The sequence below is a fragment of the Panthera onca genome, chromosome F1, assembly GCF_046562875.1.
Source record: "Panthera onca isolate mPanOnc1 chromosome F1, mPanOnc1 haplotype 2, whole genome shotgun sequence".
In the NCBI taxonomy this organism is placed as follows: domain Eukaryota; kingdom Metazoa; phylum Chordata; class Mammalia; order Carnivora; family Felidae; genus Panthera; species Panthera onca.
Window position 1 is genome coordinate 7,546,814 of NC_138355.1, and position 27,445 is coordinate 7,574,258.

The following is a 27,445-nucleotide window of genomic DNA, read 5'->3' on the forward strand; positions in this document are numbered from 1 at the left end:
AAACATTAAAAAAAATTAAAAAAAGGAAAAAGAAAATGGTGCCACGCTAAGCACATCAGGCTAGTGTGAACTTGGCGAGCATTTAAACTGGGGAGCTCAGTTCTTCCCTCTGGGTTCTACCCCTTTCTCTCCCTTGCCTTATCATCTCACCCAGGAGACAACCATCCTAACATATTATATGATGGTATCTGAATTCAGGAATCAGTTTAGAACTGACATGACCTTCACATGGGATGGTTCCTTACTCTGATTGGCCAGATCTACCCAAATCTAAAAAAAAAAAAAAAAAAATGAGAGAAATAATTACCTGGTAAATTTTATTGGTTTAGTTGGGGGGGAAAACCTTAGGTCTCAGTTATATAGATCAGAGGGGGAATTTATGAAGATTCTTCTTTTTTTTTTCTTGGTGCTTGTGTGATAGACTATTTGACCTTCAATTTTCAGAATTGTGGGGTGCTTAAACGGAAAGCCCATCATTTTAAGTGTATCTCATGAGAATTAAATTGGGGTCTACCACCCTTAGGGTCTAGAGATTACTAAAATATTGACCTAACAATTTTTAAGAATTATTAGCTTCATGAAGCATAGAACTTACCTTAGGGAAGAGGAAGGAATATCAGGCAGTATTGTCATTTTTTAAGGATTCGCCATCCTTTTTAAAATCCTACATACTGTGTGTTGCTAACCACATTCTGAGAGCATTTCCTTTGATCTGAGGTGAGTGTTCAAGTGTGAGATGCTCGGATAGATGGGCTTATAAAAATTAAGAGGTCATTCAAGCTCTACCAAATTTGATCCAGGTAATTAAAAAAAATTTTAATGTGTATTTATTTTTGAGAGAGATAAAGAGTGTGTGTGCAAATGGGGGAGAGGCAGAGAGAGAGAGAGGGGGAGAGAGAGAGAGAGAGAGAGAGAGAGAGAGAGAGAGAGAGAGAGAGAATCCCAACCATCCGTGCTGTCAGCGCAGAGCCCGATGCAGAGTTTGAGTTGTGAACCATGAGATCATGATCTGAGCTACAGTCAAGAGTCAGATGCTGAGCCACCCAGGCAGTCCTGGACCCAGGCAATTGACTGGTGAGACATCAGCTGAAGAACCAACCGCTCCAGAGGAGGACAGGCTGAGGTCCTCAAAACTGCTACATCTGCCAAAGGGAAAGGGTCCTGACCCAGGAGGGGACGACAGTGGTAGGATGTCCACCGTCAGCACATGAAAGACGATCTAAACTTCAACTGAACGTGACAATGGCTGGGGCTGCCATGGGCTACGATGGCTTATCTGCCATCCCAAAATACGTCAGAGCTCTGAGGATGGAGACTGCCTGATAATGAGCAATGACATGACAGATCACAGCAGCTCCTAAGAAATCTGTGCGGTCAATGACACAAGACGGAGAAGAAAATAGAGCCGACTGTAAATACAGAGGGTGTGACAAGAACCAGTGGTCTAAGGCGAACCTTCTGGAAACAGTTAAGATATCCACGTGCAAGCAAAGAAACAAAACAAGGGCAACAGAGTGCCAGTTAGGCGTCACCGTGAGAGAAGACCTATTTAAAAGCGCTATGGCACTGCCGTGAAGCATGCTGGTCTTTCTGGAAACTCTCCAGCAGGGAGTGAGAACATCCTCCTTCACCTTTCCATTTCATAACTGGCTGTCCCTGAGGTCATTTCCATGTCTCCAGAGACTGAAAATCACACGGGTCTTGGGGGTTTCCCCATTTTTATGTAAATGATCCATTTCATCAGCGCTAGAAGAGAATTCGTGACATGACTTCCAATAAAATGTTTAGGAGCAAACCATGGCTGGCCATTAACGTCATACCACGGTGTGTAACACACTACAGCAGGACGCGATTACAGTTTGAAAATGAATTGACTTCTACAGTTTAATGCACGATACTCACCCACGGTGATAATCTCTATGAATTTACCTTATGCTTAAAAAATTTACCCACTCTTCAACGGCTTGTCTAAGCTGCCGTCATCAACTACTTTAGCCTTCAGGGGGCCTCATCTGTTGCCTTGAAGTCTTACAGCGACTGGTCTTGAGAGTATCTATCTTGTGTTCCGACATTTGATGAGACGCTGCTTTGAGGTGAGGGCTCTGGCCTCTCTCTCTCTCTCTCTCCAGCACTACAGTATTAACTTGCTGAACATCAATATCACATGTCCTTTCTTCTGGACCTGCCACACCGACCCCAGAGCTCTGTGCCTTGTTGAGGTGACAGTGTGTACTACTCAAGTGCTGGGCGATCCATCCAGCCCTTGGGGTTACGACACATGGAAAGTCCAAGCTTACATAGCCTAGGGTTCTAGGTAATGCTTAGACCTTGCAACAGAACGTCTTATTCTTTCTCAAGTATGTTCCATCCCTGGTCACAGCCATCCTCGCTGCTGAGAAGTTATCTGTACCACAAATGACAGGTTAGAAAAGAGGAAGGCTCCGAAGTTACCAGATCTTATCCACAGTCACAGGACTAGCGACTCTCATCTTTGAGATTAGGATTCAAGCTTTCTGTCTTCTAGGACTGGGGATTTTCCACTGCCTTGTGCTATGATGCAACTTGATAAATAAAAGCAGTTATTTTATTTTATTTGGGCAAAATAAAACCAAATGATAATCATTTGATTAATAATGAAGACCAAAAAAAAAAAAAGCCAGTTACATATTTTTGTATGTAACTCAAATCAAATCATATATAAGCATTTACCAATTACCGATCTAGTTGCCTAGCAACGTACCTTCCTATCACAGGGGGAAAATGTCTCTGCTGAGTGAGTCGGGTCATGCCCAGAATTAGGACGTGAATGGCAAATTATATGAAAATGGCTTCTCTGTCCCTAAAATCCCAACCCGGAGTGAGTCCTTGCCTGACAATAACAGCAACACAACATCTACTGCCACCACGGACATCATTATGCGCCACCCCCCATCACCTCCTGCCTCCCCCTCTGTAGACACAAACAGGATGCCGAAAGCTGCTCAGAATGCATCCGAGCGCTCTGGGAACCCAATCGGTCCATCAGGATTTACCGAATGACAGCCGCGCACAACACAAGTGTGCAATCAATGGGCTACAGATATCACAGAAGTCATCTCTGAGTCACCCAGAAGCTGCTTTGTGTCCCAGAGTCTACTCCTAAATGGCACAGATGAGAAGAATCCACCCCACCCCACACGACTGATAACTTTACATCGGCTCCAGAGATAAAGAGAAGTGTGAAGGAGACTGGGGACATGCGGCAGGTAAACCAGCTACCCGTTCAAGGGCTTCCCCACCAGAGTCAAGCTGGAAGTTCCTCCTGAACTGTTACCCGAACCGCACACCATTCGCCCATACCTGGGGGCACAACCAAGGGTAAAAAGCAATGTTTGAAAACCCACGCCGTTGGTAGATGTTACCATCCATGTGTGTCTGGAAGTTTTTCATGGTCAGAGTAAGAACGTTATGAACAAATGACAATGTGGCTCAAGGCAAAAATAATGGCCGCGACAAGACCCCATTCATAAACCATGGTTTTTACCAAAGCAACTCAAAGTAAAAGCTTCTCCTTTGTGGAAAGCCAGGTCCCTATGAAAGTGTTAGCTGAGCCAAGTTCCTTGTGTGAAAAGAGAAATGCTTTCCTGTGTCCAAATAAAGCAGAAGATGTCTGATTAAAAAAAAAAAAAAAAACAATTGGCCATTGGTATAGAAAGCTAAACAGAAGTACAAATCATGGATTTGTAATTTCCTGGCTGTTGGATTTTAGAAACACCAGATAAACACTCCGTCCATGGCTTGGGAAGTTCAAAGGGAAGCGTCCTCCGCCTCCGTTTCTGGAAGGTGCATAGGCCATGGTCTCCCTGATGCTGTGGTTTCTCCGGGCTCAGCTAAGTGGCTCCAATGTCTACTGGGATTTGGAACACTTTAAGAAAGACCCTTCTACCTGTCTTCACCACGGGCTAAGCCCTCTCCGCTCATTAGGTTGCCTGTTGCTCAGAACTCGCCGTCCTCCAAGCTGTGCTCACTCTGGCGGCCGGGAAGCAGGGCACTGGACACCGCGGCTGAACTTCTTGGCTTCCCTCGGTATTCTGCGCAAGCTGAGCTCTCATGGAGCGCCTTCACCAGTGAGCACAGTGCCACCTGTGGGAGGCAGGGCCCCGGGGCCCAAGAGAAGGTTGGGGACCTCTGCTCCAATGAACCTGCCCAGAGCCTGATGGTGACCTGGTGCCACCCTCTATCGGCAGCCTGGGAACAGGTGGACTTCTCAGTACCCACATGTCCAGCAGACCTCCTACGTCAGACCTGGGTACTGCCCCGATGGCAAACTCCAGGGCAGGACCTGGAAGAAAACCCTCCCTAGAGACCGGAAAGTTCTGGTTCTGAGACTGAATGACAGCAGCAAGGGGCCTCTTGCTTCGAGCTTCTGCGATCTGTCGTATCTTAAGAGAGAAGACCCTCGTTCTGTCAGGAACATTGGAAGATGGAATAAACCGAAACCACCCTCAGTTCGCGTGTAACAGAAAGGTCTAAAGGAACGCACTACCGATTTGTCAACTGCCTTCGATGCCGTGTGACATACCCTTGAGCTTACGACTCCAGAGCTGGTGGCTTCTTCGCGACCTGCACGTCGTTATTCCTCTCCACGCACACCTACAAAGTTACACTCCTACTCCCTGCTCTCCCGGGCTCCCACCTGCCAATACACACCCGTAAGAACTTCGGCAGGGAGGAGAAAACCATCGCGAACACGGCAGTCTGGAGGTACGCCTTCAGGGCGTTCTCTTTGCAGTGTGTTGACTATAGATGCCCTGGATGATGCCAGGTGAAGAGCACCCGCAGGGTGGGCACACTACCCCATTTCCCTCGGACACAGCCTTGCCTTCTGTCTGAGCTGGTGACAATGACCTTGCACCTGGGTTTGATGACCCAGCATTTGTTCCTATCGTGCAGTTGCTTCCAAGCCCTGGAGCTTGGTCTTCCCAGGCTCCAACCCTGGCCTCCTGGTCTCCTGCCTCTCCACCTTGGCTTGCCAGCTTGACTTCTGCTTACAAGCCCTCCGTTCCAGCCTGGGTTGATCTCCCTGGCTTTCTTCCTAATTTGCACTCAGGTCCTTATACATTTTGCCTTGTGCCAACTGACCTTCTGGCCATTAATCTCTTCTGGACAGATGATGCCTCCCATCTACAGATCATTTCCTCTGGCCTGATCTGCCCAGCCCAAACCTGCTTAGTACCAGAGAAACTGCATAGCTTGAACCTCCTCCGGAGCTATACCTTTGCAAACTGGGCCCAATAATACCTAAATTAAAAGAGCTGTGAGCACCTTAGACACAAGACCCACATAAATGCAAATGTAAGTTTAAAAATCCATCCCCAACTAGATATATATGATTTTCTTTAACCGCCATTACTGGGACCTATCACAAACACGAGTAATGGAGAACCAGCTAGTCTTACTGAATGCGGTGGATGAAACCAGGTAACTACAATGCAGCATTTCAGCTGCCTATAGACAGGAAAAGACAACCACAGGCTAATTCAGGCCCATTCCGTGTGGAATGCCAGTGCCGGATTTTTCTGGGGAGAAACAGTTGTCCATAATATGTGTGTGTGTGTGTGTGTGTGTACATATATCTTCTACGGTAAAAGGACTATCCAACTAAAATTAAGATTCCTTCAAGGAATAAGCATATTCCAGATAATTTGATTCCAAGAATCTAATGAATCTAATGTTCTTTTCATTACATCATGCTGCCTTTTAAATGCTAACTCCAGTAGTTTCTAGTTAAGTCATTTATACATATGCTAATGTAATGTGGAAAAGAAGAAATCACATGATTTACCACAAACAAGACAGTCCATTTAAAAGCCAAGGGTGACCACTAATGCCCTAAGTTTTCCTTAATATTTATCTTCCTTGGCTGTTTGGTAGAGAATTATTTTGAAAAGCAGAAGAAACTGAAGGGCAGTTGTGTTGTTCACTTTTTAGGTCTTTATTATTTTTTTTATGTTTATTTTTAAGGGAGGGAGAGAGAGACAGAGCATGAGCAGGGGAGGGGCAGAGAGAGAGGGAGACACAGAATCAGAAGCAGGCTCCAGGCTCTGAGCCGTGAGGACAGAGCCTGATGTGGGGCTCGAACCCACAAGCCGTGCGTGGGCTCACAACCTGAGCCGAAGTCGGAGGCTTAACCAACTGAGCCACCCAGGCGCCCCTTTAGGTCTTCATTTTAAAAGAAACAGTGCTTTATTCTCACTTTTCCCGTATTTTGATCATGTGAAATCACAAACTGACATGAGATTACTCACTCCAGAAATAATTTGATGCCTGAAGCAGCAAAGTGCTATCAGGGTGTGAGAGCTAGAAATGGGCAGCGTCTGCAGAGAAAATAAAGCCTTTAATCCATAACTCTTTGCTCAATACCTGTGGCTCTTTCAGAGCAAAGCTAATTAATTGTCAATGCTGGCTGACATGCTCTGTGGTTTGGGGGCTTCTTGGTTAATTAAATTTGAATATAACAGTTTTGTTTGTTAAAGGAAGTGATTGTTTTTCCTCCTTTAATATCAATATTTCTTTTTGTTCAGCAAATTATTTACTATAGTTGAAATTGGAAGGAATCATTAAGTAAGTTATTCCAAAGAACCACAATCTGCATGGGGTCTCTGGATACAGCAGAGTGGGACAGACTGCCTGTCCCTGACTCTGCTGCAAGGCTGGACTGCCCCAGACCCCGGGGCAGTGGTTTAGACTGCCTGCACCTCCGCAGCCCTGTTAGAGGGAGAGAGGCAGAAACTTACATGCCCCGCCCCCTTTCCTATCGATTCTGCTGCCCGGCCGCCTTGGCTGGGGTCTGTGCAGGTTGGTGAAAACCGTGGTAAACGCACACGGCGATAAAGTACACTCACCACAAGTGTGTCCAAAAGCCCCGATGCAGAGGAAGGAGGCAACTGTTGTTTTCAGTAGAGAAGTGATCCCCAACGGGACCGACAGCATAGATGAGAGATCACCCCAAAGCAAAATAATTTGTGAAAGGAGAAAGACTCTAAGGTAATCACAGCCTATGTGACTGGAGGGGTGATTCCTTTTGTGACTTTGAATCAAAGCTGCTAACAGTGACCTATCATTTACCTTTTCTTACACCTTCCCACTTATTTGGTTATTTCTGCAGGTGCAGGGTGGTTATGCTACAAAATAACAGGGGAAGGGAAAGGAGGCAGATCTGGGGTGCACATCTTCATTGATAGAACATGTCTTTAGCACCAAGTAGGGACCCCCCCTCAATCCCTCTCATTCTGCTATCGCATGTACTGTCCCTAGTCAGCACCCCTGAAGTTGTTGGGGGCTATGCGCGCGCAGGAGTGTGTGTGTGTGTGTGTGTGTGTGTGTGTGTGCACGCCCGTTCACAAGTGCATCTGTGTAGTATGGGGACGGAGAGGAGAAGGCAGGGAGAATAAGAAATTAAAAATGGGAAGATAACTCAGTGGATTCCTGTCACTGAAAGTTTCTGCTACATTCTTCTGTTACTTTTTTTTGTCTTGCAGTTAGCAGGTGTTTTTGAAAAAAATTACCAAAAGATTAAACACTGCTACAACCAAAGGAATTCTTTTGAAACAAATTGCAGGCAAGAGAGAAATTTATCAAAATAAATGAAGATTTTCGTTTGAATTTCCTGGCGAAGTCTGTAAAGAAACCTGACCTAAGTTAAGCTGCACAATGAACTAATGTTTACTTTGGAAGGCATATTATTTTTAGGGAGGTGAGATCTACGATAGGTAATAATAGATTTTTCATGCTGTGTCTAGTCTCAGTTACTGGAATCCGAAGTTAAATGAGTCCCATTTTTGCAGAATTTGGAGCATGATTATATTATTTATTTTTTACTGTTAATTAAAAAAATTGTTTTTAAATGTTTATTTATTTTTGAGGGACAGACTGCAAGCAGTGGAGGGGCAGAGAGAGAGAGAGAGAGAGAGAGAGAGACTGGGAGACACAGAATCTGAAGCAGGTTCCAGGCTCTGAGCTGTCAGCACAGAGCCCAATGCAGGGCTTGAACTTACCAACTGTGAGATCATGACCTGAGCCGAGCCGAAGTTGGACGCTTAACTGACTGAGCCACCCAGGCACCCCATGGTTGTATTATTTTAAGTAGCCACATGGGTTTAAAGTACTATCTCAACTTTACTAACTCATTGTTAATTAGAACCACAGCTTTCTGACTCTGGATCCCTGGCTGAGAATAAAATCTCCAGGTCTGATTTTCTTATCAGGAAAGTAATATTTATGTCCTGATAGAGCTTCTAGGAACACATTGTGTGAAAAGAAGAAAATATCTGTTCTCTAGACCAGGATGCCATCAGCTGTGTCTGTGAATATACTCAGGTGCAGCTGGAGAGAATGTAATTCATGTTACATAATCAATCAAACGATCAATCATCTTCTCGTCTGGATTCCCACGTTTACACAACAGATACACTCTATAAATTGCTTGTAATTTGAGTTATTATAAATTGAATCTAATTTCACATTGATTTCTATTAAAATTTCAGAAGGCATTTTATCTTTATGAATCCTATTCAGTTGAGGGTAGCTATAGACACTTTATCTTTCAACGTCTGTGCTTCCCTTCCATTCTGTCAAATACGTAGTTGTCACCAACGCAAAGAGTTGTTCAAAGATGCATAGAAGTGACTCCTAATGTATGACTAACTACCAAGAAAAGGTTAAGAAATACACCAGGTTTTTCACTTGTTTCCCTAGCCTTTGACTTCATCAAGAGAAACCGTTTACTTTCAAGACACACAATCACAGTTTAGATCTTTCTCAGTATTTGGAAATAAAAAAATATTTGGTTGAGGTTTTCAGATTGCAGAGTCTTCAGCATGAAGATGGCAAGTGAAGTCACAAGAATGGACGAGATGGCCAGGGAGGGGCAGAGCAGCATGAGAACAACAAGTGGCCCATGACCGAACCGTGAGGAGCTTCAACATCTAATGAGTGATGCAGAGAGAGGGGAGGGGAGGGCGGAGGGGCCTGTAAAGGAGCAGCAGACTGGGGGGTGGGGGGTGGGGAGACAGACCGAGTGGTCACCGATGTTAAATGCCACTAAGAGACCAACAAAGACAGCGAATGGAAAGTGTCCACTGGACCAGAACTAATAAGTTCATCACTGACCTTGAACAGAGTCGGAGGAGAGGCCGAGGACGTTTCGGAGCGTTGCGAAATAAAGCGGGGGCTGAAGAGGCATAGAGAAGGAGGCCTACGCTACTATTTCAAAAAATTAAACAAGAAAAGAAAAAAATGTAAAGCATTGCATTTTTAGACCTTAGCTTATGTGCCTTGTACTGAATTATGAGGCTCCGGTGTGACTTTGTTTTTAGCAGGGGCCGATATAAAAGCATCCATAGAAACCATTTCTACAGCTTATGAAAATTAAAGAAAATATCTTTCCTCTTATTATCCATGCCTTCATTTATTCCTGTTCTTCTACAGATATTGACTAAGCACCTACCATCTATAAGTTCCCTGGATCCATTAAGACAAATTCTCTGAGAAAGACTAGAGGTCTGCACACAAATCCTACGTGTCACTTTACTGGGTGAGAGGAATATAACCCAATAAAAAAGGCACAGGCTTTGGAATCATAGAGGCACGGTTCCATTCCTGGCTTTGCTATCTCCCTGGACACGTATGAAACTAAGGACACCCGGTGCAAGGGTCCGTTGTGAAGATCAAGGACATTACATAGGGAAAGTGGCCGCCATCAGAATGACAGGCACGCAGTAAGAGCTCAACCGACGTCTTGGTCCCTTCCTTTCTGAGCCATTAGCTTTTGTTTCCATGAAACTCAGAGCCTAATGAATGTCCAATTTCAATAACTAACTTGGTTCAGGAACTGGCTTCTCTTACTCCCTCCTTCTTACCTGGTTTCCTATATATGTTTCTGAGATCTAATTTCCTTTACAAGCCACTTAAAACCTTTCTGGGGAAACTTAAATGTTATCTGAACTACTCTGCTATTTACTGATCTTCTAGGTGAATTTTTTGCTTCCTATTTTCATCAAGGTTGCTAAGAGAAGCTCACATCCTATGTCATACTGTAGGATAAGATTATATCAGTCAATTCTTGTAGTTCTTTTTTTTTTTTGAAAAATTTTTAATGTTTATTTATTGTTTGAAAGAGAGAGAGACACACATACAGAGTGTGAGTGGGGGAGGGGCAGAGAGAGAGGGAGACAGAATCCGAAGCAGGCTCCAGGTTCTGAGCTGTCAGCACAGAGGCCGACACGGGGCTCGAACCCACGAACCACGGGATCATGATCTGAGCTGAAGTCGGATGCTTTGGCTGAGCCACCCGGCTGCCCCTCTTGTAGTTATTTCAAAGTCACTTCGGTTAGGGGGGGTCCAAATTAGTTAAGTGTTGCTTTGATTTTAGGGAGCTAGGTGATGAATACTCCAGGCTCAATCTAGACTAGAAAATCCCTCACGGGGGCTCGCAGGCCCACGATTCCGACGGGCCTCCAGGACTCCACAATGAAGTGTGGGTCGGCAGAGTTACGCGGAGGCAGCTTATGACTCAATATATGCTTCAGCAAACATTTATTTAGTGTTACAGTACTTTAGGACTTGAGAGTTCCTCCGGAGGCAGAAAAGAGAAGCAGCCAAGGGTATAATCTGGGGAGCCAAATATCTGGGTTCAGATGTGCTTTCTGCCACTCACAGCTCTGTGGCCTCGGTCAAGTGCCTTCACTTTTCCGTGCCAGTTTCCTCAGCTGTAAAACAAGATATGAGAGTCGCTACATCTCATGGAGTAGTGAGATTAACAGATAGACAGGGGCGCCTGGGTGGCTCAGTTGGTTAGATGTCCGGCTTTAGCTCAGGTCACGATCTCACGGTTCGTGGGTTTGAGCCCCACATTGGGTTCTGTGCTGACAGCTCGGAGCCTGGAGCCTGCTTCGGATTCTGTGTCTCCCTCTCTCTGCCCCTCCCCCACTCGCATTCTGTGTCTGTCTCTCAAAAATAAATACATGTTTAAAAAAAATTTTTAAATATATGGGGCGCCTGGGTGGCTCAGTCGGTTAAGCGTCCGACTTCAGCTCAGGTCACGATCTTGAGGTCCGTGAGTTCGAGCCCCGCATCGGGCTCTGGGCTGATGGCTCAGAGCCTGGAGCCTGCTTCCGATTCTGTGTCTCCCTCTCTCTGCCCCTCCCCCACTCACACTCTGCTTCTGTCTCTCAAAAATAAATACATGTTTAAAAAAATTTTGAAAATATAGATAGATGCTATCGATCTATATTTTCTCTCTCTATCTCTCAGAACAGTTCCTGCCCCATAGTACATACCCAGTGTTTGTTACAATTATTATAATTCAATATTAATATGAAAACTATATCTTAAGTGTTTCTTTTTAGAGATTTGTTCCCATAAGCTTCTAAATATATAAATAATGGAAAACAACGTGAAAGCCACACCTTTCGGCCCTGCTCCGAACACTGCCCACCAGGCCTTCTCGACGTTTCCATCGACTCTGTGATACTGACTCTGATGCGTTTCAGGTCCCAGGCATCTTGAATACGACTTTCGGCCCTGCTCTTGGCTGGGAGGGCCTTATTTCTACCTAAGAAAGGTCAGGAAAAAAGGACCCTCTCAATCCGAGGGTCCTCAGTCTTGGGGTCTTCCACAGCCTTAAATCAGACATCAGGCACAGCTTGGTCAGCGCGGTTACTTTTGCCTGAAAACCACCAGCTGAAGCTAGATTCTTAGGTCACCCGTGCGTCTTCAGCCTTTGTGTGCTAGAGGCGAAATGCTTACTTGCTAGTTGTTCCTCTGATAGCATGTCCTCGTGCCAGAACAACCAGGGGCAGGACAAGCAATTATTACCTGCACCGACACACTTTAGGTAGTGTCCTGGGGCCCTCAGAGAGCGTGTGCGCAAAATAAATACGTATACAAAGCCAAAAGGCTGCGTTAAGCAAACTAACGCAGTTTAGTTTAAATTGGCCCACAAATGAAATCGGGTGTAGACAGTATCACTTTCCTGGATGCCCTGGAAAGCAGTTGTCCGCGCCACTGACCGCCATGTTTCCTCGCACCAGCCAGGCACCTGCCAGTTGTGGTTCCTGGCGAAGAGAAGGAGTGGTCGAGAGTGTCACTGGCTTACGACTGGCTGTGATTGCTTGTGTCTTCCTCACAGGGCTGAAGATGCCATAAAGTCGGGAGGCACGTCCATTTGTCCCGCTGCTGTGTTCCCAGCGCTGTCCGTCCTTAACAACCACAACACAAACATGGATGGTTGGATGGGAGACTGGCCCCCAAATCACCAACCCTGAAGGAGAAAGTCGGCTCTAGATCTTGACAGAGTCACCCCTATGGTCCTCACCTCCCGTCAATGGAAGAACTTGGAAACCATGGTCTAGGTGGAGGTGACTTTCAGTTGAGGGTTCCTCCAGCCCAGGGGTTCTGCAAGGCTATGCTTTGGGGCATATTTGGGTGTACTGGAGTTTCTAAACACTTCCAGAATAAGACTTGTCAGGTTATATTAACAGGTTCTCCATCATCTGTGGGGAAGGTGATTATTTTTGTTTGTAGGGGCTCTAAAATAAGACTACTTTTTATTTGTTTTTTTTTTTAAGTTTATTGATTTTAAGGGAGAGAGAGAGAGAGAGAGCGAGCATGGGAGGGGCAGAGAGAGAGGGAGAGAGAGAATCCTCAGCAGGCTCCGTGCTGTCAGTGTAGAGCCTGATGTGGGACTCCAACTCACAAGCCATGAGATCATGACCTGAGCTGAAACCAAGAGTCAGATGCTTAACTGACAGAGCCACCCAGGCGTCCCTGTAGACCGCTTTATAAAAGGTGCAGCACAGAACAACCTTCTGAGAGACCACCTCCCCCCCCCCCGCCGGATTCCTGTGTTTTTGCTTCTCTGCCTCCATACCCACACCCTCACTCATCCGTCCTACGGTGTCCACAAGGGAAGGCACGCGGTCAGAGCTGATGCTTAATATTTCCTGCTCCGGATCAAGCCCGTCTACAAGGGCGAGGACTTTTATTTGTTTTATTTATTGCCAAGAACGGTGCCTCGTACAGAGCAGATACTCCATCAACACTCATAGAACGAGTGAATGAGTAAACAGATTTTTTGATTTGTTTTTATGGTTTGCCAGCTTCTTAAATGATGATCATCAACGAAACATTTTGTGGTGTGGGATTTTGCAGGCTATTGTGTTCATAAAACAAATATAATTATTGTGTTCATTGTAATTATTTTTTCCACATCATTATTAGTCTGTGTCTCACATATGTCTTAGCAAGGCTTTGAGGGAGGGATGCTTTTTGAAGCTGCCTCTTGAAGGAAATATCTTCATCGGATCCTCTGTGAGTTAAAGACTGTAGACTTCTGGTTTATAAGGTTAATTCCAAAAGTCAATTTGATTAGATGGTTCTTTTTTTCCATTTCTGACCTTTAGAAAAGAAACCATTTATTGCCAGGCTAGCTGGGGAGGGCTCTCTTTTTTTCCTCCAGAGGGGGCTCAAAGTCCACATTTCCTTGGCCTATCCCTGGGGTAGTTCTCATGATATAAAGCCTTTAGGTACTGTTCCCATTTATTGTTAACTAACCGATGAATCTGGGTGATTTTTTTAATAGATAATTTTCAAAATTATATTTTCAAGGTAATTAAATCAATAATGTTCTTCTCAGGCTATGAACAAATGACATTTCAACAACTCAGTTTTAATCCTGCTCTGCCTTTCCCCAGAATCAAAACACGGGTTACGCCGAACATTCAGTTTTACCTTTTCCCTCTTGCTGGATACTCAAAACTTCTCAAATAAAACAAATGTGACCATGGAAGTCCACATTAATAGAGCAAATTCTCTACTTCGGGGCACACTCTTCCAAAACTTGACTTGGAAACAATTTCTGAGCTTCCCATTTCTGAGAGTTTCCATTTCTGAGCTTTCAGGAATCTGTTTCATTATCTATTTATTTTGAGAGAGAGGGAGAGACAGACTCCCAAGCAGGCTCCACGCTGTCAGCACAGAGCCCGACGCAGAGCTTGATCTCATGAACCGTGAGATCATGACCTGAGCTGAAATCAAGAGTGCGACGCTTAACCAACTGAGCCACACAGGTACCCCTCTCTCATTGTATTTTATTTTATTTTATTTTTAATTTTTTTTAACGTTTATTTATTTTTGAGACAGAGAGAGACAGATCACGAATGGAGGAGGGTCAGAGAGAGGGAGACACAGAATCCGAAACAGGCTCCAGGCTCTGAGCTGTCAGCACAGAGCCCGACGCGGGGCTCGAACTCACGGACCGCGAGATCATGACCTGAGCCGAAGTCAGCTGCTTAACCGACTGAGCCACCCAGGCGCCCCTCTCATTGTATTTTAAAAATAACTTCCTGTCTACATTCTCTACACACATGTCTTACCTCCTCACAGAACAGGCAGCTCCTGGAGGGCACCGCCAGTATCGCATGCAAATATTCATCCTACATGTTGCAAGGGCCTTACGAACATTTGTTGAATGGAAAACACAGGTGTGCAAATGCATCCAGGAATGACTGTGGGAGAACGTGGTGCTTGTTACCAACTCCGCTTCCGGATGTCAGCACCGGCTCCCTTCCCAGAACGCCGGTCTTCAAGGATTTGAAAGTCAGCAAGATACATGATCCCCCCAAGGACTCTTCCTGCCCTGGAACGCTATTGCTTCTGAAACACTGTGACATACTATCCTACCCTTCTTTGGTGTTTTAGAAGGCTCATCAGCCTCTCCCAGCATCACGAATTTTGGGTGTGTACCTTAATAAAGGTAATTGATCTGCTGAATGCTGGTGTGGACGACAAATGTTGAAATCACCCGCAAGGTACTCTAAGTACTTCTAAGTCACTACTTCTGACTTTTCAAGGGAAATCAAGTGGTCTGGACTCAATCTCCTCTTCTCTCCTGAACGGCCTTTCCTCTTTCCACCATGATATTCACAAATGGACACACAGACGTCATGAGTACACAAGTAGTCTAGGACCACCCACCCAGTCAGTGACAGAACCAAGGTTCACACACAGGCGTGGGTCCTACGTCCTCTCACTGTACCTGACCCACAATCCGCTGTCTCCAATTTCCCATCTCTTCTGACACAACCCTTTACTCATCACCCCCATCCCACCGTCCTATTCAGTGCGATCCATCACTCATCTCAGCCTCTCGTGAGAATCTGAAAAATACAGTGGGCCCAGAACACCAGTTTGAACTGCGCAGATGTACTTATACACAGATTTTTTTTTCCGATAAATGTGGTCCTGTAAATGTATTTTCTTTTCCTCATGATTTTCTTTTTTTTACGTATTTTTTAATGTTTTCTTTATTTTAGAGAGAGAGAGAGAGAGAGAGAGAGAACACGAGTGGCAGAGCAGCAGAGAGAGTGGGAGAGAAGATCTGAAGCCGGCTCTGCATTGATTGTAGGGCTGGAACCCACAAAACACGAGATCATGACCTGAGCTGAAGCCGGACACTTAACCAACTGGGCCACCCAGGCGCCCCACTGCCTTATACTTTTCTTAATAACATTTTCCTTTCTCCAGATTACTTTATTGCAAGGACACAGTATCCAAGAAATACAACATACAAAATGTGCGTTCATCGACTGTTTATGTTACTGGGAAGAATTCTGGTCAACAGTAGACCAGCAGTGGTTACGTTTTGGGAGAGTCAAAGGTCATATGCAGACTTTCAACTGTGCAGGGTGGAGGTGGGTGTGTCAATGCCCCCAAGCCCCACACTGTACAAGGGTCAACTGTATTCAATTTTAATCCCCACGTAATTCCGTGACACTCATGCACAGTCATGCTTCCGTGTGTAAACAGAGACTCAGGCCAGTTCTTCTGTCTGAAATTGCCTCCTGTCCCAGCCACCTGTCTCCTCATTCACCGAGACTCACCTCTAATGCATGGGAGTCCCTCCCCACCACCCGAAGGAGAACTTATTCTTTTCTTCCATAATCTCTGGTCGTATTTTGCTAATAGAGCTACTTTGGGACTTATCATAAAGTCCCACAGCAGAACTTGCGTCATAAGCACCCCTCTCCTTGATTCACCCGTGAGTTCCCCAAACTGCACACAGTGTCTGTAACGTATCGGACGCTCGGTGAATGGTTATGTACCAAATATCTGCTCCCTGCCCCAATGTGTATCGGCAGGCCTGCATTTCAAGTCGGATATATAGGAAACCGTTGATCTTGGTTAAGCTCCCGACCGAGTTTTCAACGTGATACAACAGAGATTGCAAAAGTGTACAGATTTAGTCGCCGTTGCCAAAAGCTAAAAAAGCAAAAGCTGGCATGTTTTTCCTGCCTCCATTTGTATATTCGCATTCAACCCTTTTCCTATTCCAAGTGCCACACTGCAAAATTTTTGCCTACACTTAGCAACCAAAATACCCAGAGAGAAGACCCTCTGATGGTGGCGGGGGGAGGAGGCAGAGGTCTTTACAGAACAATTAGCCTAGCCTCCCTCCCCACTCCCCGGCTTTGAGTCCCCAGTATCCAGGGACAGTCTGGCAACTGGAACTCTGCGTTCAGCTGACAAGAATGTGCAAATGACAGTTTTGGCTGTCAGGAAGCTTATTACCTAAGCGAGGAGTTTACATATTTATGAGCTGACATCTCAGATTTGTGGCTTTGCGGAATTCTTCCATTTCCCTTCCGTGCGGCCAATGGGCAGGGGGAAGGCCTTGAGGGCTCATGACCTCACCCCCACATCTCCAGCCCAACCCCGGGCTACCGGAGGCGGCTCATTTGCGGAGGTAGCCGAGAGCCGGAGGTGAGTGAAAAATGAGCCTCCCCACTCCTGGGCTGGACCTGAAGAGGTGAATCACGGATCCGCGGGGTACTCTCTCGAATAGCAAAGGCAGCTGCAGTGAGCTTTTCCAGATCTGTGTGTCGTATTGATAGACACGCCCCTACAGAGACATCTGTGACAAAGCCTGCTCGTGGAGATGACCTCAGTCGAACCTCTGGGCCATCCTGTGGGTGTGCACTGGCCACTGGGAAGGACGGACTATTTCTGGAAACCTGCTTTTCTCCCCATCCCGCAAAGAACACTTTCTGAGAGAAAAAACGGCCTAATACCTAGAAGGAGCTCCTTTCATCGTGGACCAGAGTTCGATCGAGGTTCAGGAAAACCGTAACCTCCCGTGTGAGGGCTGGTAACGTGCAGCAAAGACCCAAATAGGAGGCTGGAATCCAACCCTGGGGTGTCAGGTTCCAAAGCCCTAGCTCCCTGCTTCTGTGACAAAGAGCGGACCCACACGGCAAGGGCAGTACAAAAAAAATTAAAAAAGGATATTGTTTTGGCTCACTAAAATTTTTTGAATCTTAGGACCCCCAAAAACCCGCCTAAAATATTGGTACTAAAAGTACACTGTGTCTCATGCAACCTTAAAACTAAGGGCCACCACACTCCACTCTCCACTGATTTAAGCCTTTCCATCACTCTCCACTGATTTAAGCCTTTCACACATTCTTTCTTTCCTTTCCTTTCTTTTTTTTTAAATTATTTATTTGGAGAGAGAGAGAGAGAGATGGGGGAAGGAGGGGCAGGGGTTCTCCATCCCTTCCGTCTTTCCTTCATGCATCCATTCGGCAAATGTCTGTGGAGTAGGGTCCTGGCCTTAGACATCAAACACAGAGCTTCAAGAGGCGGGGGTCAATGTCAAGGTGATTACAGGCTAGAGAGAGAGGCGGACGGGCAACAGTGATGTCTCTGTGGTGACGAAGTCTCCGGTGAGAGACAGGTGCAGGAACCACAGAATTACAGAGCAGGGGCCCTGACGCAGGCACAGGGGATCAGGGAAGGTCTCCCAGAAGAGAAGAAGGAATTAGCCAAGACCGGGAGGGACGGAGGGCAGGCCAGGTTGAGGGCCAGCGTGAATCTCGATAGGGTAACCTGTGTAGGGAAATGGAACTATTTCCATTTCTGGAGACGGGGAAGAAGTGATAACGTCCTCAAGGTCATACAAGTGGTCACCAACAGAGCCGGGACTAAAATACCCAGGTCTTGACTCCTACTCCAGTACCCGTCTTCCCCAGGATCCCCACCACTCAGGATCGGGGTCCTCTGCTGAAAGCACAGGAGAAAAGGAGGACGGCGTCACCAATAAGGACACGGCGGGACACCGTGCTAAGCATGCGTTACCATTCGATTCTTGCAAAATCTCACGAGGTAAGATTTTATGCATTTTACTGACGCAAAGAACAGAAGCTTAGAGAAGCTAAGACATTTCCTGCTCAGTGGCTCAAATGCGCATACAAGGATTGGTTCTGCGGAACGTAGACGTTCTCGGGGAGCAGCCCTTCCGTGGGCTCCTAGAGGAAGACGAGAGGGTGTGTGGGACAGAAGGCAAGGCTTTCCTCCGATCAGGAAAACTTGCAGAAGCATTTTTAGCAGGTCGGATTTCTTTTTCAAATGTACTGAAGACAGGTGTCCCCCCTGCAGGCTCTCCAAGGGAACAGGTGGGAAGATGGGGCTGAGAATGGATGTGCTGTGTCAACATGGCACACGTCTCTGCAGCCAAGCACACCCGGAACCCGAGAGTTCCCTGTGGTACAGATGAGCCACCGAGGACCCACGTTCTGGCAAGAGGGATCCTCGAAGATGTAAGACTGCTGGCCATCGGCTCACACAGAGGGCAAAGACAAGAACTAAGGACGGCGAGGATAACTCTTCTGCACTTTTCTTCCGAGCTGAAGCTCTGAAGACCACACCTGCTTCTAGAAGCTTCCGTAAGCACCCAACATTTAGATGGGACCCGGTCGCTAAAGAAGAAGGGAAAACACTCTCCCCCCCGCCCCGCCCCCCAGGACTGTGGAGCCCAGCGAGAGAGGGGGCAGTTCGTCCTGAACAAGCTTTCTGCAGAGCACAGGGCCGAGACGAAATGCAAGGTATTGACCAGTTTAAGACTCTTTCACCCACTCGGCGTTATCAATTCAGACCTGCGTGCTTAACAGAACTTTGCCTGAGACTCCTCAGAGGCAACCCACCTCCTTCTCTTTCTGTGTCTCACCTTGGCTGCAGTATTTTTTTTTTTAATGGCTCAGCAGTTTTACTGATGCCAGTCAGCTGCCTTCTCTCAGACTGTTCGCTATCAGCATATCTGGCCCCCACTGCTCATTCACCACTGAAAAGCACTCTCCACCCTCCGTGCAAACCCTGCCCTTGACAGCTGGTCTTTTTTGCCCTAATAGGACACACAGGAGATCCCTGGGGGACCAAGGAGCTGCTCTCCAGGGACGCTTCCAAGGGATAGCGAGGCACGGGGGTGTCGAGGAGGAAAAGCAGGAGCGGCTGGGAGTTGCTTGCTCTGTAAAAGTGAGCAGGAACTCGAAAGATGGGTCCTTATTGGCTTTTAAAAACATTTCTGGAGAACCCTCCCTCCTTTGCCCGAAATCCAAAAGCAGAATGGAAGAATCTGTATCTCCACGAACCCAGGAAGGCTACGTCGGTTATCTGCGTTAACGGGGAACCGAAACCAAGGATGGGAATTGGGTAAGAGAATTATTCCCTTTCCAGTCCGACCTTTTTTTTTTTTTTTTTTTTTTTAGTGATTTTTCTTTTCCCTGCATGTTCCGCCTCAGCTTTTTCACTCCCCTCCAAACCTCTTCCAGATGCGTTCGTCTGACAGAATCCACATAAACAAGAAACCAAAACAAAACAGCACAAGATCGAAAGCGTTTCCCCTTGTGATACAACCACTTCATGTGCAGAAAGGCGCTCACGTGACCCTGCCAACATGTGTTTTCTGTCTCAGATTTCCCTTGATAACAAAGGACATATTTTAAAAGGCGTGGCCCTAGGTATATTTGCCCGGGCAGGAATCCGAGAAGAGTTTGGGGATTTCGTGTGGTTTTAGGCTGGTCCCCGCAGGTGCTCAGCGCTATAGCCCTTGACGATGTTAAATGCCAATCAATAAAGTTAGGAACACTTTGGGTTAGGTTTGTAAGATATGATCTCATGCAGAGCTCACAGAACTGATTTCATATTCAGGAATTAACAGAGCTCATTCAATTCCAAATTTGGCAGCTCTGTGTGTTACATTACAGTGCTCTCTCTGTCCAGAGCTGGGCAGGGCTCGCTAAAGGGAATCTTTAGAGGAGTCTTTCATGATGTTCCAAGACTCAGAGGGAAGGACGGAGGCAGGGATGCGGGGGCGGGCGGTGGGGGGTTGTGCAATAGCCCTGCCCGGGTCTGGATGTGATGGAGAGAGCAAACCGAAGGTCACTCAGAAAAGCCCATGGCAGCATCACTGTTAGAAACCACACTTCCAAATCTCAGCAAGTTTTAGGAAGCAGATGCTTGTACTGACACTCTCGTACAGACTCTAAAAGGAAAAGTTGCCACTGGCCATAAAAAAATGCCAGCATTGTATTCTGACATGCTATGGAAGTGACTTTTGATCTTAAAAGTCTCCTCGAATATCCTGTTTCCTAATCAAGAAAGCTTACGTTACTCTTTCATACACAATCAACCTCATTTCAAATTTTGAAGAAAAGGCAAATCATACTCTTTCGTTTCTAATCTTTCCGGTAGCTGTTCCTTTCTCCTGCGAAATAAATGGACTCTGGTTTTCAGGTTACTGTTTTTTCCCCCTAAGACTGAGCGGTTTAAATGCTTACATGAAGCCTAGCACGGAAAGCACAGACTGGCGATGGCTAGAATTCAAATTGCCAGGGTCCTGCAGGTCTATGGTGACCAGACATTATACGCTAGAACGGGGAGGTGTTCTGTCTCCAGAAAAGCTGAAATAGAACAGAGTTGACATTTAACCTTGGTGGTGGGGGGGTGGGGGATCAATCTCATATGTATGTGGCCAGAACGGGTTCTGAAAGCTACAGGCTACCTTCATTTTTATGACCCTGTGAAGAGAACACATTTCAATTCCATCTTTGATTCTACAGGGAGCCAATGTCAAATATTTTAGCAACTCCGAATAGTCTGATTATGGCAATGACTGTCAGTTCAAAAACCTGGTTCATTTATTTCCCCTTCCAGCCTTACCCTCCGGGGGATGTTTGCAGATTTTGTATCAGTAGCTTGTGTCTCATCTGATCTAGCTGTACGTATCCTGCAAGTCAATAGAAAAAGAAGAAAGCTCGTATCATGTGGACCCTCCTAACTTCTTTGGAATACTTGCTTGCTACGTGTTATTTTCACTTTTCTCAGAAGGAAATTCACGGGAAAAGTTAAAGTAACGACAACAACAACAACAAACCACAACTAAGACAGACGGTCTAACCACAGGAACATAGATAGCTGTTACTTACACTGCTTTCCAGTCCATCATCATTGATAAATCATGGCTAAATAATCAAGTGCAGGATCCATGTTTTCACGTCTGTTAGTAAATAGCTCCTTGCAAATGTCTCTTGCAGATCTGGGGCCATCTCAGGAGGAAGTAAGGCAGAGGGAAGGTAAAGGAGGAAAGCCTGGGAAATTCTGAAATCCATGGGGGTCTGGGAATGCTCAGGGCAGACCCTGGTGAAACATTCCTGTGATTCCAGCCTTAGGCTAAACCTCGATCCCGGCCTCCCTGAGCTCTCAGCCACCTTTCGGGTCCAGCTCAGCCCCTGCTGCCACATTGCATCCCCCTTCAAGTGCAGGGCATGGAAGGAAGAGGAACTCACGGGGTTCTGCCCATCGGCGCTCGCGAGCACGCTTCTCAGGGGAAGCCACACCAGTTTCTCTCTCTTGTCTGCTATCTCAGAGCGAGAGGGAGGGAAGAGCAGAGGCAGGCAGGGAGGGAGGGGGAGAGAGGCAGAGAGGCAGAGAGGCAGAGAGGCAGAGAAGAGAGGAGCTTCACTAATAGAGACCGGGAGAGAGAGAAACACTTGATGAAACTCCCATTAACCCACAGTAGCTTAGGAATTTTCTGAGCATGGCAGCCGCAAAACAGACGATCAAAATCCAGTGTTTAAAATCTTTAACCATAGATCCATGTACACCCATGTGGTACAGACAAAGCCAACAGAACCAAGGTTCTGGATACGGGCGGGACTCCACAGGCAAGTACTTGCAGGCAAACTGATGCAGGCACGGGTCCCCACGAGAATAATACCTACGTGCATATATTTCAGGGGGAATGTCTAGTCTCGCAGTTTACACGTCTTAAAACTATTCAAATGCTCTCGGGAATGGAAGTGCAAATCAGACAGCCGGGGCCCCTTGCCTCTGCTGTCCTCTCCAGTCATGCCTTCCCCCGCGTTTGCGGGGTTCCTGTTTCTGTTCCCTCGCTTCACGAAGCCCTCGAAAATAAGAGGGTAGAGAGGCGAGGCAGGGGGCTTTCAGGGTGACCGTGAACTTCGCATGCCACGCTCCACTGTTCGTGGCGGCATAGCACAGACAGAGCCAAGGCACGGCTCTTGCCTGAGGGAGGGGGTGGCGTGGGGCAGGGACGCGAGGCACACCAAAGGGGGCACCGCCACAGCCCAGGGGCAGGTGGTGGCTTGCAAGGAGAAAGAAGTGACAGTCGAGGGGAGCCGAAGCAGGAAGCTAGAAGCAAGAAAGGCACAGATAAGGCAAGCCGGAGGCGTGGCCATGACCGTGGCCGTGGACAGCACAAGGCGATTCCTCCTGTTCCCGACAACCCTCCCCTCCATACCGTGTTTCTCTTAAGTGTGGTCCCAATCACCTGCATTAGAAATACCTGGTGACAGTGTGTCAGCGATGCGGGTCCTTGGACCCCATCCAAAAGATGCTGACGGAACCCGTGGGACCAGACTGCATTTTAACAGGCTCCGCAGGCGATTCCGATGCGGGCAAAAGTTTCAGAAGACTGGCATCCTCGCCAGTGTTGAGTGAGGGGGTGAATGAATGAAAGGCTGAACGGGGCTCAAAGAGATGTTGACGGATCACCCATGGGAACACCGTGGGGTTGGAGCCAGGAGGGAGGATCCAAGAAGCAGAGTGGGCCCTCGGAGGAAAGGCCGCTTTCCCAGCATGCCGTGCTTTCCAGCTCTGAGACGACACGAGCTGTCGCCTTGGCCTAGAACTCTCTTCTTCCCCAGCCAAGTTATCCACAGTCTCACCCCCTCAGAAGCCTGTCTCACTCTCCCAGGAGCCGCCAATGGTCCCAATCACATCTCGTCTGTATTTCTCTCTGCAAGCACCTTTATGTTGTAAGTATTTATCGGTCAGTCTTTCTGCCCTGTGAGATGATGATGTGCTATTTCATGTAAGCCACATGGTCTCTCGATCGTGCTACATCCCCAAATTCTGGATGCAAAGTAGGCACTCGATACACGCGCGTTAATTAAACGGCTGACTGTATCCTAAGAGTATTTCTTAACCTAGGTGGCTGGGACATAGGTGTTTGCTCTATTATTGGTCTTTAAACTGAGCACCTAGCTATGGTTCACATATTGTTTTGTATGCACGATACACTTAGCAACAAATAAGAAATTTTAACTAAGTCATAACATCTGGGATTTCGTCTAGAAAGCCAGGACTTCGTGGAGAAGGAATAGAAAAAAAAAACAACTGCAAAGAGCCAACCTAAAAAACAAGGTTCAGGAGAGAAGAAGCCAAGAAAATACCAGAGTGAAGCGAACTAGATGTGTGATATTGTGGAAGGGGTTTTTGATAAACGGACGTTTCCGGGGCTACAAAAAGGTGCCATATTTGTAGGCAATGGTGGCAAAGGGATGTCCTGAACAGAGATGGGCTGCTTAAAGAGAAGGAAGGGCTTGCATTAACTCTCCTGGAGGAGGACCACCAAAATCAGCAGGAAAAGAAACATCCCCCGTTTACCTGACGTGGAGGAATCATAAATCAAAAGTTAGAAATCAGTCCCAGCAATAATGGGATAAATGCATGGACAGGAGGGGGGCAGGGGTAAAGGAAGAGGGTCATGGCCAACACCCTTAACCTAAAGGGCATCAGGAGTTTTTAACATGTTTCATTTGGCACTGAGTCCCCCGTGAAGGACTGAAGAATCATGGCTCGGAAAAAGTCAGTCACTTGCCGTTGGTCACACAACTAATAAATTCCAGAACAAGATCTAGAATCCAAATCCTTCCGCACATACTCTGTTGCATTTCCCACCGTAACAAATGAAGCCCCAGCTGATGAACATGGTCACTGAACTCGGTGAAAAATGAAATGACGAATACCCTCAGGATCCCACCTTGAAACACAAAGGAGAAGCCAACTTCAGGTCCGGGCTACTTGTCAAAACGTTTGTTTGGCAAGCGTCACACTCAGCACTGTTGAGTTTGGGATCCCAACCAGAAGTTTGGGGTGGCCTGGCAGGTGGCTGGGAAAGCTGTCACTGCCACCCTCCCCCGCCATCTCTTGTGTTCACCAGAACTCCTAGTGGCCATGTGTAGTGGACATGACAATGTGCCTTCTAGATCTTTCTTCAAGGGAGGTCTTGGTGCCCCCATTGTGTACCATTCTATGATGTTCCCACGGTCCTCAGAGGACACACAAAAAAGTAGAATAACAACACAGTTTTCTCACTGATTTGGGAAAACAAATCAGCTCGCATATAAAGACAAGAGAGATTAAGCAACAGATACCTTTACGGCTAAGTTCTAGTTTATTTAGATCGGGAACTACCTAAATGATGATGGTATTGAGAACACCTTTCCAGAGGACTCGCACAATTTATTAGTTTGTGGGTCTACAGGAAGTCTTTAAGGTGGTAAAATAGAGGCTAGAACTTTGAGTTCAATGAAGCAAATTCCTTGCCTGTGGTGCACAGTGATCTCCTTCCTCGCCCCAAAACACAGCAAGTACTGTATGTGATTAGGGCTGCCTTGGGGGACATAAGAAAGTAGGCCCTACTGTCCGCGGCAGGCCTAAGAGAGTAGTTTCCTTTTCCCTCTTACAAGAAAATACTGTCTCAACTAATGGTTAAAGAAATCTAAGCAGCTAAAACTCCAGTGACACATTTTACATTAAAATGTATATATTCATATGCAAGGGAGGTTTAATGGTAACCAAATCGTTACAAATAATGAAAAGAACTCTAAAAGAATCATACCTAAATTACCTGTGAATTTCCCTGTGGGAAATAGCCAACGTATGAAAATCCTTAATCGTCTAACGACGCCAAGATTAAAACGGATCATGCGTATTCTGACAACGTAGAGATGGTTAAAAAGCCCCCCCTATTCCACACATTTTATGAATGTTTCCATTTGGTCATTAGTTTCAGGATCCCTGCTATTCAGAAAAGGAAGTTTGACGGAAGGCATGAAGGGACATCATATGAGACCTGTACATAGTGCCCTGCATGCAACCCTTTGTATCATCAAGATTTCAACTGCCCACCCATACGGATCCCAAATGTGCTAATGAGAAAACGGTGCCCCTGTCACTTCGGAGCGGTCAGGCATGGTGGGAGCCTACTAGAGCTTGCCTGTGTGCATGTGTGTGTGTGTGTTTTAAATAACACCGTGTTTTATTGCTACATTTTCCACGGTGAACTCATTATGCAGTTAGGCTTATAGTAGGAAGTTAAGGATTTAAGATTCTTAGTTGAACAGATTCTTTCACAGACTGCTATCGTCTGGTCCTCCCGGTTTTCCAAGGCTGGTTATGAGAGGGGATAACGCCGACCAGAGCTACAATTATATCTGAGAAGACGGGGAAGGGAAAAATCAGAGGGAGAGTGTAAAGTGGATGGGAAGGCAGATGGAGAGGTTGCAGACGCCCCAGAGTGGGGGCCACCTGTGCCCCGAGGAGGGGGAGCGAGCGATGGGTGGGTGTAAGCCCCACCCCCGCACAGGACTGGGCCCCAGCCCCCTCTCTTTCCACAGCGGAGACACTGACCTCCTGCCCTGCCCTCACGAGCCCTGTTCAAGCAGCATGCACAGAAGACATGACAGCTCTTGATGGCTTGGGAACCAGCATTTCATTAAGCCATACCCTGGAGGTATAAGAAATTGGCCAGAGTAGGACCGGGTTCCTGTCCTTCGGAAGCCCCTGCACTGGCCGCAACAGGGCACTAAAGAGAGGTGTACCCCGTGGATCCCCTCCAGAGAGCTTTGGACAATGCCTCTGGCCAATGCCTGGGATGAGCCCAGGTGGAACCATGCTGTGCCCGATCCCAAAGCATAGCTGGGCTGGCTCTGGAAAACAACGAAAGCCTCGCAGAGAACGACATTCAAACCTTCATAAGGCAGCCACCCCACAGCAATAAGCAAGAATAAAACTCTTCCGTTCTAGCTCCAAATCCACTAGTCCATCCAAGGGTTGAAACACCCCTGTCACCATCAAGCCCCCTTTCACGATGACGATCACTCTTCAGACACGTGGTGCTCTGATGTCCTTGATCTTCAGTCTGGCGGGCTTAAGAGAGAATTCGTATCCCTCTCAAAAGAACTGAGGAATTCTCTCCATAGAACACATTTCAGAGATCTTTTGTTGAAAACAGTCAGAACATCAAACATTTTTTTTAAATAAAAGGTCAAATAGCTCTAATATTTAGTTAGATCTGTGGGTGGGGGGGGGGGGGTGGGGAGGGAAGGAAGCGCTTTCAAGAAAGTAAATGCCGAATTTGGGAAAAGCCCGTATCTTAAAAACTTTTCGACATGTGGTACATAGAGGGTGGTGGGCACTACCCAAATGGAACATGAAAATCTTGGCATTTTGAAAAAAAAAAATCTTGGCATTTTGTATAAATTAGAAGTTTAATTCATAACACGTATGACCAAACAGACACAAAATCTTTGTTAATTAGGGGTACTCACGAGGAAAAGCGAGACATGGAAATCTAGATATAATTTAATGTTTATTTATTTTTGAGAGAAAAAGAGAGAGAGAGTGAGCGAGCAGGGGGTGGGGTGGGGGGAAGACAGAGGATCCAAAGTGGGCTCAGTGCTGACAGCAGAGTGCGCCATGCGGGGCTCGAACCCAAGAACCGTGAGATCATGACCTGAGCCGAAGTCGGGTGCTTAACCAACTGAGCCACCCAGGCGCCTGAATGTAATTTTTAAAAGACAAATTAGGAAAACGAATTTATAGTTCAAAAAAGAGCTCACCCTTAAGGTTTTGTCCTAGTTATAGGTAAGTTTTCAGGGAGATCCCGTCCTACTCATGGAAGGGTTTGGCACCTGCTAATGTCCCAGCTTCTTTATCCTTGGCCGTTTACTTCTCTTTCGTCGTCCAGGAGCATTTTCTTCAAACCCAGACTATGTCCACATTAACAACCATTATTTTCATTCATTCATTCACTCATTCATTCAAATATGTATAGAGTGCCTAGAGGAGGACAAACCTAGTTTTGATCTTCACTAAACCAGTCATGGTTTTCCAGAACAATTGCTGCTTCTTTTCTTCCCCCATGTATATTTATTTTTGAAAGAGTTTGAGTGGGGGAGGGACAGAGAGAGAGACACAGAATCCAAAGCAGGCTCCAAGCTCTGATACATAAGCACAGAGCCCAACGCAGGGCTCGAACTCCCAA

The 27,445-nt window shown here is 46.6% G+C and overlaps 1 protein-coding gene across 2 annotated transcripts in view; it reads right to left on the bottom strand.

Annotated features, from left to right (window-relative positions):
• Window positions 1-27,445, bottom strand: part of KIF26B (kinesin family member 26B) — a 464,521-nt gene that overhangs the window by 144,557 nt on the left and 292,519 nt on the right. Inside the window, exon 1 of one of the 2 annotated variants that reach the window (XM_060644893.3) lies at window positions 21,300-21,769. The exons of the other annotated variant lie outside the window; for it this stretch is intronic. Coding sequence (XP_060500876.3) covers window positions 21,300-21,322 — 23 coding nt within the window. The 5' untranslated portion in view covers window positions 21,323-21,769. Of the gene's footprint in view, window positions 1-21,299; window positions 21,770-27,445 lie in introns of those variants that run through there. 2 annotated transcript variants of the gene reach the window in all.